At 41.7% G+C, this 15,005-nt stretch overlaps 1 protein-coding gene across 1 annotated transcript; it reads right to left on the bottom strand.

Moving 5' to 3' along the window:
* Positions 1-38: 38 nt before the first annotated feature.
* Positions 39-4,369, bottom strand: LOC133561497 (fatty acid-binding protein 10-A, liver basic-like). Its single transcript, XM_061914796.1, has 4 exons — positions 4,203-4,369; positions 3,967-4,139; positions 2,587-2,676; positions 39-137 (listed from the first exon to the last, which is right to left on the bottom strand). The coding sequence occupies exons 1-4, from the start codon at positions 4,267-4,269 to the stop codon at positions 87-89; spliced, it is 381 nt and encodes a 126-aa protein (XP_061770780.1). The 5' UTR covers positions 4,270-4,369; the 3' UTR covers positions 39-86.
* Positions 4,370-15,005: the final 10,636 nt, after the last annotated feature.

Genomic DNA, 15,005 nt, shown 5'->3' with positions numbered 1-15,005 from the left:
AACAAAACAAAGAATAGGCTTTTGGATAAAACGACACATTTTTAAATGTATTTAAATATACTTTATTTCATGTGTCGCTGTCAGGTTTACACTTTCTTGCTCTTCCTGATGAGAGTTGTGGGGCCCATGGTCAAAGTCTAAACAAGAGTAGAGGAAAAAGGTTGTTGAGATATACAGTACATATATATATATATATATATATATATATATATATATATATATATATATATATATATATATATATATATATATGTGTATATATATATATGTATATATATATATATTATGTATATATATATATGTATATATATATATATATATATATATATATATATATATATATATATATATATATATATATATATATATATATATCCATCCATCATCTTCCGCTTATCCGAGGTCGGGTCGCGGGGCCAACAGCCTAAGCAGGGAAACCCAGACTTCCCTCTCCCCAGCCACTTCGTCTAGCTCTTCCCGGGGGATCCTGAGGCGTTCCCAGGCCAGCCGGGAGACATAGTCTTCCCAACGTGTCCTGGGTCTTCCCCGTGGCCTCCTACCGGTTGGACGTGCCCTAAACAACTCCCTAGGGAGGCGTTCGGGTGGCATCCTGACCAGATGCCCGAACCACCTCATCTGGCTCCTCTCCATGTGCTATATATATATATATATATATATATATATATATATATATATATATATTATATATATACATATATATATATATATATACCATTTAGTGCTCAATTGTACGTAATATGTACTGAACTGTGCAATCTACTAATAAAAGTTTCAATCAATCAATCTATATATGTATATACATACATACATATGCATACCCACATGTATATGCATATATACATATTTGTATATATTTATGTTTGTATATATTTATATTTATTTTGAAGATGTTCTACGAGCTGCGATGAGGTGGCGACTTGTCCAGGGTGTACGCCGCCTTCCGCCCGATTGTAGCTGAGATAGGTGCCAGCGCCCCCCGCGACCCCAAAAGGGAATAAGCGGTAGAAAATGGATGGATGGATGTTCTACGAGTCGGTGGTGGCGAGCGCTTTCTTGTACGCCGTGGCTTGGTGGAGCAGCGGGCTGAGAGTGAGGGACGCAAACAGACTGGACAAGTTGGTAGAGAAGGCCAGTAACATGGTGGGAGTGGAGCTGGACTCTCTGGCGTGGTGTCAGAGAGGAGAAGTCTAGCAAAACTCCTAGCCATTATGGACAACACCTCCCACCCACTACACTCCGACCTTGCGGAGAGAATGAGCACCTTCAGTGGAAGGCTCAGACTCCCTAAATGTAACACGGAACCACACAGGAGGTCCTTCATACCGACAGCCATCACACTGTATAATGCATGTGTTCCTTGGCTGCACTTAAATGTAGACTATATGTAGAAAATATTTATACTATTCATATATTACATATTATATATATATAATATATGCCATTTAATATTTATTAATATTATTGTTTATTGTGAGCGAACTGTGGTGCTGAATTTCCCCCAGGGATCAATAAAGTACTTTCTATTCTATTCTACATCTATACTTATTTTCATATACATATATTCATATACACACATCCATACATGTATACTATCACACACACATTAATATTATTACATATATGTAGATATACACACACATATATGTATATATTTATGTAAAAATATATACATGCATATTTATATATATACATACATAAAAATGTATGTATACATACAGACATATGCACATATATATACATACATTAAAATACCAATATATACACACATGTATATACATAAATACACAAATAAATATATATACATATATATATGCATATACATATATATATACATTTACACATATATACATATATATACATCTACATATGGATATACATATATACACGCATATATATATAGATACCTACATACAAATGTATGTATACATACATACACACATATATATACAAACATATATACACATACACACACACATATATATATTATATATACATACATATACATACACGTATACACATTCATGTATATACATATACATCAATATAGAGATAAATATATATTAATATACATGTATATACATATATACATAAGTATATATATAAATACACATACATAAATACGTATATATACACACACATATGTATAAATACATATATACACATCAATATATATATATATATATATATATATATATATATATATATATATATATATATATATATATATGTGTGTATATATATATATATATATATACAGTGCTCAATACCGGGGTAGGGTGGAATATACATTAGAGAATATACCACCATATTGCCCACATATGCGGTCCTCTCCAAGGTTACACATAGTCATCATTGTCGACGTCCCACTGGGGTGAGTTTTTCCTTGCCCGTATGTGGGCTCTACCGAGGATGTCATTGTGGTTTGTGCAGCCCTTTTAGACACTTTTGATACAGGTCTATATAAATAAACATTGATTGATTGAGGACAAAACAAAGAGGCTGTTTCATCCCTACAAGCCTGTTTCACAGGTTTCCCTGCACTTCAGGGGAACACATTCAAGGTACCTCAATCATCTCTCCTCCTTTGAGCTCCTGGATGTGGCAGAACTTGCCAGTTTTGCAGACCAGCTTGCTGCCCTCCAGGTTGACAACGCACTGAAAGGTCACAAGACTCATTAATTTAGTACACTCTGTAAGTACACTGTGTTTTGTGTCCACTATTGCTTCATCTGCCGTAGCCTATTAACTAAGGCTTGCACCAGCATTTCCAAACCTTGGCAAAAGAATCTTTTTTTTTTTCCTTCTTCCGTTTGAGGCCAATTTGGGCATTTGGTATTGTAAATATAATGTGACCAAAGTCAAAGTAACACACTGGTATGTAATAATATGTGAAGCACATTACATTAAAAGCAGGATTTAGGTGTGCTTACGCAAACAAGCCAAATATTCACGATACTTTTAAATGTATATTACTGACTATTCATACTTATCATGTAAATAATACAGATTGCATAAAGTACCCCTAATTTCTAGTTGATGCGCATTTATTTTATTTTTTGGGGAATTTTCTTCTAAAATAAAGTCACATTTTCTGATTATTTCTCATAAAAATAGACATCCATATTTTTTTTAATTATTGAACATTTTTAATTATCCCACAATTCCTCATCAGAATGTTTCTGGTATTTTCCCAGAAATTAACCATCATTTTTCATTAAACCCTAATAACTATAAAAGGTCACACTTGTTACTGTTCTAATTATTATCAGCAGTTATGTATCACATAATATTTTCTAACTTCTCATTGAATGTTTTCATCACAACTATAGAATTGTCCAAGAAATGAGCCCCAATTTCACATTACACGTTAAAATATCAATACAAAGACTGTGATCAAATTAATTGGATATTTTCTGAACTTCTTATGCAAACTTTCCAGAAAATATACAATAATACATTTTTAAAAAACATTACGATTATTTTGAATTCATAAAATATTCCTCCACCCCTCATCGAAATGTTTCAATTATTTTCCCAGCAATTAACCATCATTTTTCATTAAACCCTTATAACTATAAAATGTCAGACTTTTTTATTATACAAATTATTATTAACAATTACGTATTATATAATACTTGCTAACTTCTCATTGAATGTCTCATCACAACTATAGGATTTTCCAAGAAATGAGCCCCAATTTCCCATCCCACATTAAAATATCAATACAAAGATTGTTATCAAATTAATTGGATATTTTCTGAACTTCTTATGCAAATTTTCCAGAAAATACACAATAATATTTTTTTTCAAACATTATGATTATTTTGAATTCATACATTTTCTCTCCCCCCCCCCCCCCGCACTATCTTCTAAAATACAGCCACAACAACAGCAAAAGTCTATATTTGTCATGAAGTTTGAGAAAAGAAGCTGGCAATCAGAGACCTTGAGCTTCTTGCCGTCCATGGTGGTGATGTCAGCCTCCTTGCCGAGGGTGAAGGAGTTGGTCACCGTTTTCCCCGGGGTCTTGGAGGTCACCACAAAATCGTTTCCCTTCTGGGTGATCTCTGTCACGGGCTTGATATCCTTCGCCATCTTGATGACCTCGTCGGGGAGCTCTGGAGGGCCAAACATTTGTTACTTTATGCCATGTAAATCACACTTTTTCCTTGGTTTCTCACCCATGGCCTTGAGGAAGGCCTCGTAGTTCTCCTGGGCGTAGACCTGCCATGTGCCGTTAAAGTCCATGTTGGCCAGAAGATTCTCCTTCACCGAAAGGATAGCCTTGGACAGGATGTGGAAGTTCAACAACGTGCGGAGGACGTCTGAAGCCTACGACTTGTTCTTATACTCCTTGCTTGCGGTGTTTAATTAGTAACTGGCCTACGTGAGCCAATCTTCTCATTGTTTGAACAACCTGGAGTTCATTTACTCCCCTAACGCGGTCCTTCTCAAATAATAGGACGCGTCGTGATGCACGCTTGACCCCCGGGGAACATGCTTTATCAATATCGTGCAGTATCATACTTCAAACCTGGCTTCAAAAAGCTGTGCACTGCACAAGGTGCTCATTGTAGTCATTAAGATTGACTTCCTCACTTTGATTTGTATTACATTTTCTTAATTAAAAAAGCAGTGAAGTTGTCACGTTGTGTAAATGGTAAATAAAAAGAGAATACAATGATTTGCAAATCCTTTTCAACTTATATTCAATTGAATAGACTGCAAAGACAAGATATTTCATGTTCATACTTGAGAAATGTCTTCTTTGTTTTTGTGCAAATAATCATCACCTTAGAATTTAATGGCAGCAACACATTGCAAAAAAGGGGCATTTTTACCAGTGTGTTACATGGCCTTTACTTTTAACAACACTCAGTAAATGTTTAGCAACTGAGGAGACACATTTTTGAAGCTTTTCAGGTGGAATTATTTCCCATTCTTGCTTGATGTACAGCTTAAGTTGTTCAACAGTCTCACTTCTCATATTTTAGGCTTCACACATTTTCAATGGGACACAGGTCTGGACTACAGGCAGGCCAGTCTAGTACACACACTCTTTTACTATGAGGCCACACTGTTGTAACACGTAGCTTGGCATTGTCTTGCTGAAATAAGCAGGGGCGTCCATGATAACAACATATGTTGCTCCAAAAGCTGTATGTACCTTTCAGCGTTAATGGTGCCTTCACAGATGTGTAAGTTAGCCATGCCTTGGCCGCTAATACACCCCCATACCATCACACATGCTGGCTTTTACACTTTGCGCCAAGAACAGTATGGATGGTTCTTTTTCTCTTTGGTCAGGAGGACACGACGTCCACAGTTTCCAAAAACAATTTGAAATGTGGACTCATCTGACCACAGAACACTTATCCATTTTGCATCAGTCCATCTTAGATGAGCTCGGGCCCAGCAAAGCCGGCGGCGTTTCTGGGTGTTGTTGATAAATGGCTTTGGCTTTGCATAGTAGAGTTTTAACTTGAACTTACAGATGGAATGACCAACTGTAGTTACTGACAGTGGTTTTCTGAAGTGTTCCTGAGCCCATGTGGTGATATCCTTTACACACTGATCTCACTTTTTGATGCTTGACGAATAGAAGGTCCACAATATCATGGCTTACGTGCAGTGATTTCTCCAGATCCTCTGAATCTTTAGATGATTTTACGGAGTGTAGATGGTGAAATCCCTAAATTCCTTGCAATAGCTGGTTGAGAAATGTGGTTCTAAAACCGTTGGACAATTTGCACAAGCATTTGTTCACAAAGTGTTGACCCTCGCCCCATCCTTGTTTGTGAATGACTGAGTATTTCATAGAAGCTGCTTTTACACCCAATCACGGCGTGGGAGAGTGGCCGTGCCAACAACCTGAGGGTTCCTGGTTCGATCCCCACCTTCTACCAACCTTGTCATGTCCGTTGTGTCCTTGAGCAAGACACTTCACCCTTGCTCATGATGGGTGGTGGTTAGCGCCTTGCATGACAGCTCCCGCCATCAGTGTGTGAATGTGTGTGTGAATGTGTGAATGTGGAAAGAGTGTCAACCTTGAAGGTAGAAAAGCGCTATGCGAGTATAACCCATTTACCATTCACCACCTGTTCCCAGTTGGACTGTTCAATTAAATGTTTGATGAGCATTTCTCAACTTTCTCAGTCTTTTTTGCTACTTGTGCCAACTTTTTTGTTCCAAATGAGCTAATATCTTGTATTTGCAGTCTATTCAATTGAATTGAAAATGATTTGCAAATCATTGTATTCTGTCTTTATTCACCATTTACACAATGTAAATGTAAAATAAATGTACTGGTTTTGGGTTTTGTATTAAATTATTTTAATTAAATTTTTTTCTGTATCAAATGGCTCAAATATTTATAGTTTAAATAAAGATGTATTTATATATGTATATTTTTTTTTATTTCAGGCAAATTGATGCACTTTAAATATTTCTGTAACAGACTAAAATATATGGTATTTTTTTTGGCGCGTGGTCATAAGGATGCAATGTAATGCAGAGGTATACTTACATTATTTTTTTATAGACAAATAGTATTTATAGTTGCGGCAAAGAGTGTGTGTGGGGGTGGGACATAAAAAAAAAGTTCTCCTGGAAGAAGTCATCTTCCAGCAGAATTGACAACTTGTCACTTGAAGACATGATGTATTCAGGCAGCACAAAACACAGAACTAAAAGGATTTCATTTAATCAAAGTTCACACAAGCTGGATAAGGAAGTGCATTTAAGAAGCATTTAAACAAAAATAAAATCTGAATGATATCATGCAACAACCTTTCGCCCTCTGTGTGCCACGGACCACTTGACAGGACCGAGCGAGGCCCGTCAGCGGGGTGAACGACACCGTGGACTGTTTACACTTTGAAAGTACAAAACCGTTTTTTGACTGCTTGCAAAAAAAAAAAAACGCCAAATGTGTGCTGCGGCACCTTCAAACGGAGGTCTACTACCTCCGCCAAGCACAAAGGTAACTCGCCGTGTCCCGACTGAGGTGCTATGTCCTTCAAGCTGCTTATAAACCTTTATACACCACTGCTCAGTGATGAAAACATTCAAATACAGTAATAACAAACATAGGGCAGTATATATGCCTGTCATTTCAACATCTCATACACAGGTGTCAAACTCAAGGCCGTTTGGACAGAACTGGCCCGCAACATCAATTTATGCGGCCCGCGGACACCTGAAAAAAATAATAGGTCAGGAAACTACCTTATATTTTCCTATTGTTCAATGTATTCCGTTTTTCCATTTTAATAGAAAAAATAAATGTAATGCATTAAATTGCTTACCTTTTCAACTGTAATAGTGTCCAACACTGCAACAAATATCATACTATCATACTTTCCAAACTTTTGTTTTTCAAAATACAAATACTTGTTTGACTTATGATTTCAAAGCAAGTTATCCATATTAAATTGTACTTATCTATATCTATATATATATATATATATATATATATATATATATATATATATATATATATATACTGTATGTTTATATATATATATATATATATATATATGTACTGTATATAAATATTTAGTATATATATATATATATATATATATATATATGTATATATATATACACTCTCTACCTCTAACAACCAAAAAGCTGTGAAGACAATGATGCTGTGTTCCAAATTTAAATTATTTACTGAAATTGTGTAAGCCTTTGGCTTTGCACATTGTTGTTTTTTAAATACATATATATATATATATATATATATACATATATATATATATATATATATATATATATATATATATATATATATATATATTAGGGCTGCAAATCTTTGGGTGTCGTATGATTCGATTCAATATCGATTCTTGGGGTCGCGATTCGATTATATATCCATCCATCCATCCATCCATCCATCATCTTCCGCTTATCCGAGGTCGGGTCGCGGGGGCAACAGCCTAAGCAGGGAAACCCAGACTTCCCTCTCCCCAGCCACTTCGTCTAGCTCTTCCCGGGGGATCCCGAGGCGTTCCCAGGCCAGCCGGGAGACATAGTCTTCCCAACGTGTCCTGGGTCTTCCCCGTGGCCTCCTACCGGTTGGACGTGCCCTAAACACCTCCCTAGGGAGGCGTTCGGGTGGCATCCTGACCAGATGCCCGAACCACCTCATCTGGCTCCTCTCGATGTCGAGGAGCAGCGGCTTTACTTTGAGTTCCTCCCGGATGGCAGAGCTTCTCACCCTATCTCTAAGGGAGAGCCCCGCCACACGGCGGAGGAAACTCATTTCGGCCGCTTGTACCCGTGATCTTATCCTTTCGGTCATGACCCAAAGCTCATGACCATAGGTGAGGATGGGAACGTAGATCGACCGGTAAATTGAGAGCTTTGCCTTCTGGCTCAGCTCCTTCTTCACCACAACGGATCGGTACAACGTCCGCATTACTGAAGACGCCGCACCGATCCGCCTGTCGATCTCACGATCCACTCTTCCCTCACTCGTGAACAAGACTCCTAGGTACTTGAACTCCTCCACTTGGGGCAGGGTCTCCTCCCCAACCCGGAGATGGCACTCCACCCTTTTCCGGGCGAGAACCATGGACTCGGATTTGGAGGTGCTGATTCTCATTCCGGTCGCTTCACACTCGGCTGCGAACCGATCCAGCGAGAGCTGAAGATCCCGGTCAGATGAAGCCATCAGGACCACATCATCTGCAAAAAGCAGAGACCTAATCCTGCGGTTACCAAACCGTAACCCGTCAACGCCTTGACTGCGCCTAGAAATTCTGTCCATAAAAGTTATGAACAGAATCGGTGACAAAGGACAGCCTTGGCGGAGTCCAACCCTCACTGGGAATGTGTTCGACTTACTGCCGGCAATGCGAACCAAGCTCTGGCACTGATCGTACAGGGAACGGACCGCCACAATAAGACAGTCCGATACCCCATACTCTCTGAGCACTCCCCACAGGACTTCCCGAGGGACACGGTCGAATGCCTTCTCCAAGTCCACAAAGCACATGTAGACTGGTTGGGCAAACTCCCATGCACCCTCAAGAACCCTGCCGAGAGTATAGAGCTGGTCCACAGTTCCACGACCAGGACGAAAACCACACTGTTCCTCCTGAATCCGAGGTTCGACTATCCGACGTAGCCTCCTCTCCAGTACACCTGAATAAACCTTACCGGGAAGGCTGAGGAGTGTGATCCCACGATAGTTGGAACACACCCTCCGGTCCCCCTTCTTAAAGAGAGGAACCACCACCCCGGTCTGCCAATCCAGAGGTACCGCCCCCGATGTCCACGCGATGCTGCAAAGTCTTGTCAACCAAGACAGCCCCACAGCATCCAGAGCCTTAAGGAACTCCGGGCGGATCTCGTCCACCCCTGGGGCCTTGCCACCGAGGAGCTTTTTAACTACCTCAGCGACCTCAGCCCCAGAAATAGGAGAGTCCACCACAGATTCCCCAGGCACTGCTTCCTCATAGGAAGACGTGTTGGTGGGATTGAGGAGGTCTTCGAAGTATTCCTTCCACCTATCCACAACATCCGCAGTCGAGGTCAGCAGAACACCATCCGCACCATACACGGTGTTGATAGTGCACTGCTTCCCCTTCCTGAGGCGGCGGACGGTGGTCCAGAATCGCTTCGAAGCCGTCCGGAAGTCGTTTTCCATGGCTTCCCCGAACTCTTCCCATGTCCGAGTTTTTGCCTCCGCGACCGCTGAAGCTGCACACCGCTTGGCCTGTCGGTACCTGTCCACTGCCTCCGGAGTCCTATGAGCCAAAAGGACCCGATAGGACTCCTTCTTCAGCTTGACGGCATCCCTCACCGCTGGTGTCCACCAAGGGGTTTTAGGATTGCCGCCCCGACAGGCACCAACTACCTTGCGGCCACAGCTCCGATCTGCCGCCTCGACAATAGAGGTGCGGAACATGGTCCACTCGGACTCAATGTCCAGCACCTCCCTCGTGACATGTTCAAAGTTCTTCCGGAGGTGGGAATTGAAACTTTGTCTGACAGGGGACTCTGCCAGACGTTCCCAGCAGACCCTCACAATGCGTTTGGGCCTCCCAGGTCTGTCCGGCATCCTCCCCCACCATCGCAGCCAACTCACCACCAGGTGGTGATCGGTAGAAAGCTCCGCCCCTCTCTTCACCCGAGTGTCCAAAACATGAGGCCGCAAATCCGATGACACAACTACAAAGTCGATCATGGAACTGCGGCCTAGGGTATCCTGGTGCCAAGTGCACATATGGACACCCTTATGTTTGAACATGGTGTTTGTTATCGACAAACTGTGACGAGCACAAAAGTCCAATAACAAAACACCACTCGGGTTCAGATCCGGGCGGCCATTCTTCCCAATCACGCCTCTCCAGGTTTCACTGTCGTTGCCAACGTGAGCGTTGAAGTCTCCCAGTAGGACAAGGGAATCACCCGGGGGAGCACTTTCCAGTACTCCCTCGAGTGTTCCCAAAAAGGGTGGGTACTCTGAACTGCTGTTTGGTGCATAAGCACAAACAACAGTCAGGACCCGTCCCCCCACCCGAAGGCGGAGGGAGGCTACCCTTTCGTCCACCGGGTTGAACTCCAACGTACAGGCTTTGAGCCGGGGGGCAACAAGAATTGCCACCCCAGCCCGTCGCCTCTCACTGCCGGCAACGCCAGAGTGGAAGAGGGTCCAATCCCTCTCGAGAGAAGTGGTTCCAGAGCCCTTGCTGTGCGTCGAAGTGAGTCCAACTATGTCCAGCCGGAATTTCTCGACTTCGCGCACTAGCTCAGGCTCCTTCCCCCCCAGTGACGTGACGTTCCACGTCCCAAGAGCTAGCTTCTGTAGCCGAGGATCGGACCGCCAAGTGCCCTGCCTTCGGCTGTCGCCCAGCTCACAATGCACCCGACCTCTATGGCCCCTGCTATGGGTGGTGAGCCCATTGGAGGGGTGACCCACGTTGCCTCTTCGGGCTGTGCCCGGCCGGGCCCCATGGGAACAGGCCCGGCCACCAGGCGCTCGCCATCGTGCCCCACCTCCGGGCCTGGCTCCAGAGGGGGGCCCCGGTGACCCGCGTCCGGGCGAGGGAAATCTGGGTCCATGGTTTTTCATCTTCATAAAGGTCTTCGAGCTGCTCTTTGTCTGATCCCTCACCTAGAACCTGTTTGCCTTGGGAGACCCTACCAGGGGGCTTTATGCCCCCGGACAACATAGCTCCTAGGATCATTGGGACACGCAAACTCCTCTACCACGATAAGGTTGCAGCTCAGAGAGGAGTCGATTATATATCGATTTTTTCAATTCAACGCGATTCTCAATACAAAAACGATATTTTTCCGATTCAAAAGGATTGTGTATTGATTCAATACATAGATTTCAGCAGGATCTACCCCAGTCTGCTCACATGCTAGCAGAGTAGTAGATTTTTTTTTAAAAAGCTTTTATGATTGTAAAGGACAAAGTTTTAACAACTGATTGCAAAAATGTAAATTCGTTTGAACTCTTAAACGAACCAAAAATATGACTTATTTTATCTTTGTGAAAACATTGGACACAGTGTGTTGTCCAGCTTATGAGATGCCATGCAAGTGTAAGCCACTGTGACACTATTGTTCTTTTTTAATATTTTTACAAATGTCTAATGATAATGTCAATGAGGGATTTTTAATCACTGCTATGCTGAAATTATAACTAATATTGATACTGTTGTTGATAATATTCACTACTTTTGTTTTGTTCTGTGTGGTGTTTGTGTCTCCTCTCAATTGTTCTGTTTATTGCAGTTCTGAGTGTTGCTGGCTCAGCTTTGCTTTTGGATTTGGATTGCATTGTTGTGGTATTGCTGTGTATTGTTTTGTGGATTAATAAAAAAACAAAACTAAAAAAAACAAAACGATTTAAAAAAAAAAGAGAATTGATTCTGAATCGTACGTGAGAATCGCGATTTGTATTTGAATCAATTTTTCCCCACACCCCTAATATATATATATATATATATATATATATATATATATATATATAACCCTAAGCCAGGGGTCGGGAACCTTTTTGACTGAGAGAGCCATACAAGCCAAATATTTTAAAAAGTATTTCCATGAGAGCCATATAATTTTTTTTTAAGACTGAATACAACTAAATGCGTGCATTTTTAAGTAAGACAAACATTTATATTAAGTGTCTTATTCATTTTAATAACATGGTTATTCTGAAGCTAACCAACAATAAATAAAATACTTCTTACCATTAATGCGACTTCTTGAACAGGTGCGGTAGAAACCGGATGGATGGATTAAAATGCATGAGAATGTTTTATATTTTGAACGTTATTTTTGACACTGTAATTGCCAGCGGAATTATTCATCATTTACTGTTATTTATTCATTATTTATTGTTAAGCAATATCGGCTATGATTTATCTGAGAGCCAGATGTAGTCATCAAAACAGCCACGTCTGGCTCTAGAGCCATAGGTTCCCTACCCCTGCCCTAAACCAAAGAGAGCCACCCACAGCATAAAGCCCAAGATGGCAGCTCGGGGACAAGGTGCAGCGGATCAAAGCAAGCCAACTGACAGTACGACAAACCTGCGATGGAGGAGACCCCCGGACCACCGCTTGGAGACCCCCTTCCTGCTGCTTCAAGTGTGCCAGAAACGTGAGAGGACATCCGGAGGGTCAGCACACTACTGGACTGCTGGACTGCTACTCTACTCCTGCAAAGGTATGTTGTCATCACAATGATCCTTGGGAATATTAGCTGTCCTTCTAATCCCAACTGTTTTGCTTCCCTTCCTGTGTGTGTGTGTGTGTGTGTGTGTGTGTGTGTGTGTGTGTGTGTGTGTGTGTGTGTGTGTGTGTGTGTGTGTGTGTGTGTGTGTGTGTGTGTGTGTGTTTGCTTGTGCAGGGCTCCCAAAAATGTGCACTAACAAGTCAGTCCAGAAAAGCCTCACTCAGAGAGGACTTTAGCTTTGTTGAGCAGTCCAGGCAAGAAGGAGACATCCTTCTTGGTTTCTCTCCAAGGTACCACAAACATTTTTCATAATCAAAGCACATTTTGCATAAAGGTCCAGTTTGCAACAATATTACACAAGCAGCGCCAATTTAGGGTACTTTAAATTCCTGACAGGGCTTGAAAATTGTCAACACATTGGACATTCTACATAGTGTAGTATTTGCAATACTAAAGTAATACTGTTGACAGTAAACAATGAACATTAATAGAGATAAAGTTGGTGGTATGAAACAGCACTTTCTTTAATCTCATCTCTTTTTTAAATGTGATCTGGTCCAATAATCCTTCTGGCTTTGTTCAAATGTTCTGTACTTAGGGTGACTCTGCAAAAATGACATCAATACTACCTCCTTGAAGGGTTCCATCCAGCCATCCATTTTATCTACCGCTTGTCCTGTTCGGGGTCGCGGGGGATGCTAGAGCCTATCTCAGCTGCATTCAGGCAGAAGGCAGGGTCGACCCTGGACAAGTCGCCACCTCATCACAGGGCCAACACAGATAGACAGACAACATTCACACACTATTGACCATTTAGTGTTGCCAATCAACCTATCCCCAGGTGCATGTCTTTGGAGGTGGGAGGGCCCTATCCCCAGGTGCATGTCTTTGGAGGTGGGAGGGGCCTATCCCCAGGTGCATGTCTTTGGAGGTGGGAGGGGCCTATCCCCAGGTGCATGTCTTTGGAGGTGGGAGGGGCCTATCCCCAGGTGAATGTCTTTGGAGGTGGGAGGGGCCTATCCCCAGGTGCATGTCTTTGGAGGTGGGGGGGGGCCCATCCCCAGGTGCATGTCTTTGAAGGTGGGAGGGGCCTATCTCCAGGTGCATGTCTTGTGAAGTGAAGTGAATTATATTTTATATAGCACTTTTCTCTAGTGACTCAAAGCGCTTTACATAGTGAAACCCAATATCTAATTTTTACATTAAAACCAGTGTGGGTGGCACTGGGACCAGGTGGGCGAGCTGCCTTGCCCAAGGACGAGGACGGAAGTTGTATTAGATGTAAATATAAACAGAATACAATGATTTGCAAATCCTTTTCAATCCATATTCAGTTGAATATGCTACAAAGACAACATATTTGATGTTCAAACTGATAAACTTTTTTTTTTTTTTTTGCAAATAATAAATACCTTAGAATTTCATGGCTGCAACATGTGCCAAAGTAGTTGGGAAAGGGCATGTTCACCACTGTGTTACATCACCTTTTCTTTTAACAACACTCAATAAACATTTGGGAATTGAGGAAACTAATTGTTGAATCTTTAAAAGTGGAATTCTTTCCCATTCTTGTTTTATGTAGAGCTTCAGTCCTTCAACAGTCCGGGGTCTCCGCTGTCGTATTTTACGCTTCATAATGTGCCACACATTTTCCATGGGAAACAGGTCTGGACTGCAGGTGGGCCAGGAAAGTACCCGCACTCTTTTTTTACGAAGCCACGCTGTTGTAACACTTGTCTTTCTGAAATAAGCAGGGGCGTCCATAATAACGTTGCCTGGATGACAACATATGTTGCTTCAAACCCTTTATGGACCATTCAGCATTAATGGTGCCTTCACAGATGTGTAAGTTACCCATGCCTTGGGCACTAATACACCCCCATACCATCACACATGCTGGCTTTTCAACTTTGCACCTATAACAATCTGAATGGTTATTTTCCTCTTTGTTCTGGAGGACACCATATCCTCAGTTTCCAAATATAATTTGAAATGTGGACTCGTCAGACTACAGAACACTTTTCCACTTTGCATCAGTCCATCTTAGATGATCTCGGGCCCAGCCAAGCCGGTGGCGTTTCAGGATATTGTTGATAAATGGCTTTGGCTTTGTATAGTAGAGTTTTAACTTGCACTTTCAGATGTAGCGACCAACTGTTGTTACTGACAGTGGTTTTCTGAGGCGTTCCTGAGCCCATGTGGTGATATCCTTTACACACTGATGTCGGTTTTTGATGCAGTACCACCTGAGGGATCAAAGGTCCGTAATATCATCGCTTAAGTGC

Source organism: Nerophis ophidion, linkage group LG11, assembly GCF_033978795.1.
Source record: "Nerophis ophidion isolate RoL-2023_Sa linkage group LG11, RoL_Noph_v1.0, whole genome shotgun sequence".
In the NCBI taxonomy this organism is placed as follows: domain Eukaryota; kingdom Metazoa; phylum Chordata; class Actinopteri; order Syngnathiformes; family Syngnathidae; genus Nerophis; species Nerophis ophidion.
This window is presented reverse-complemented; position numbering and strand designations above follow the sequence as displayed.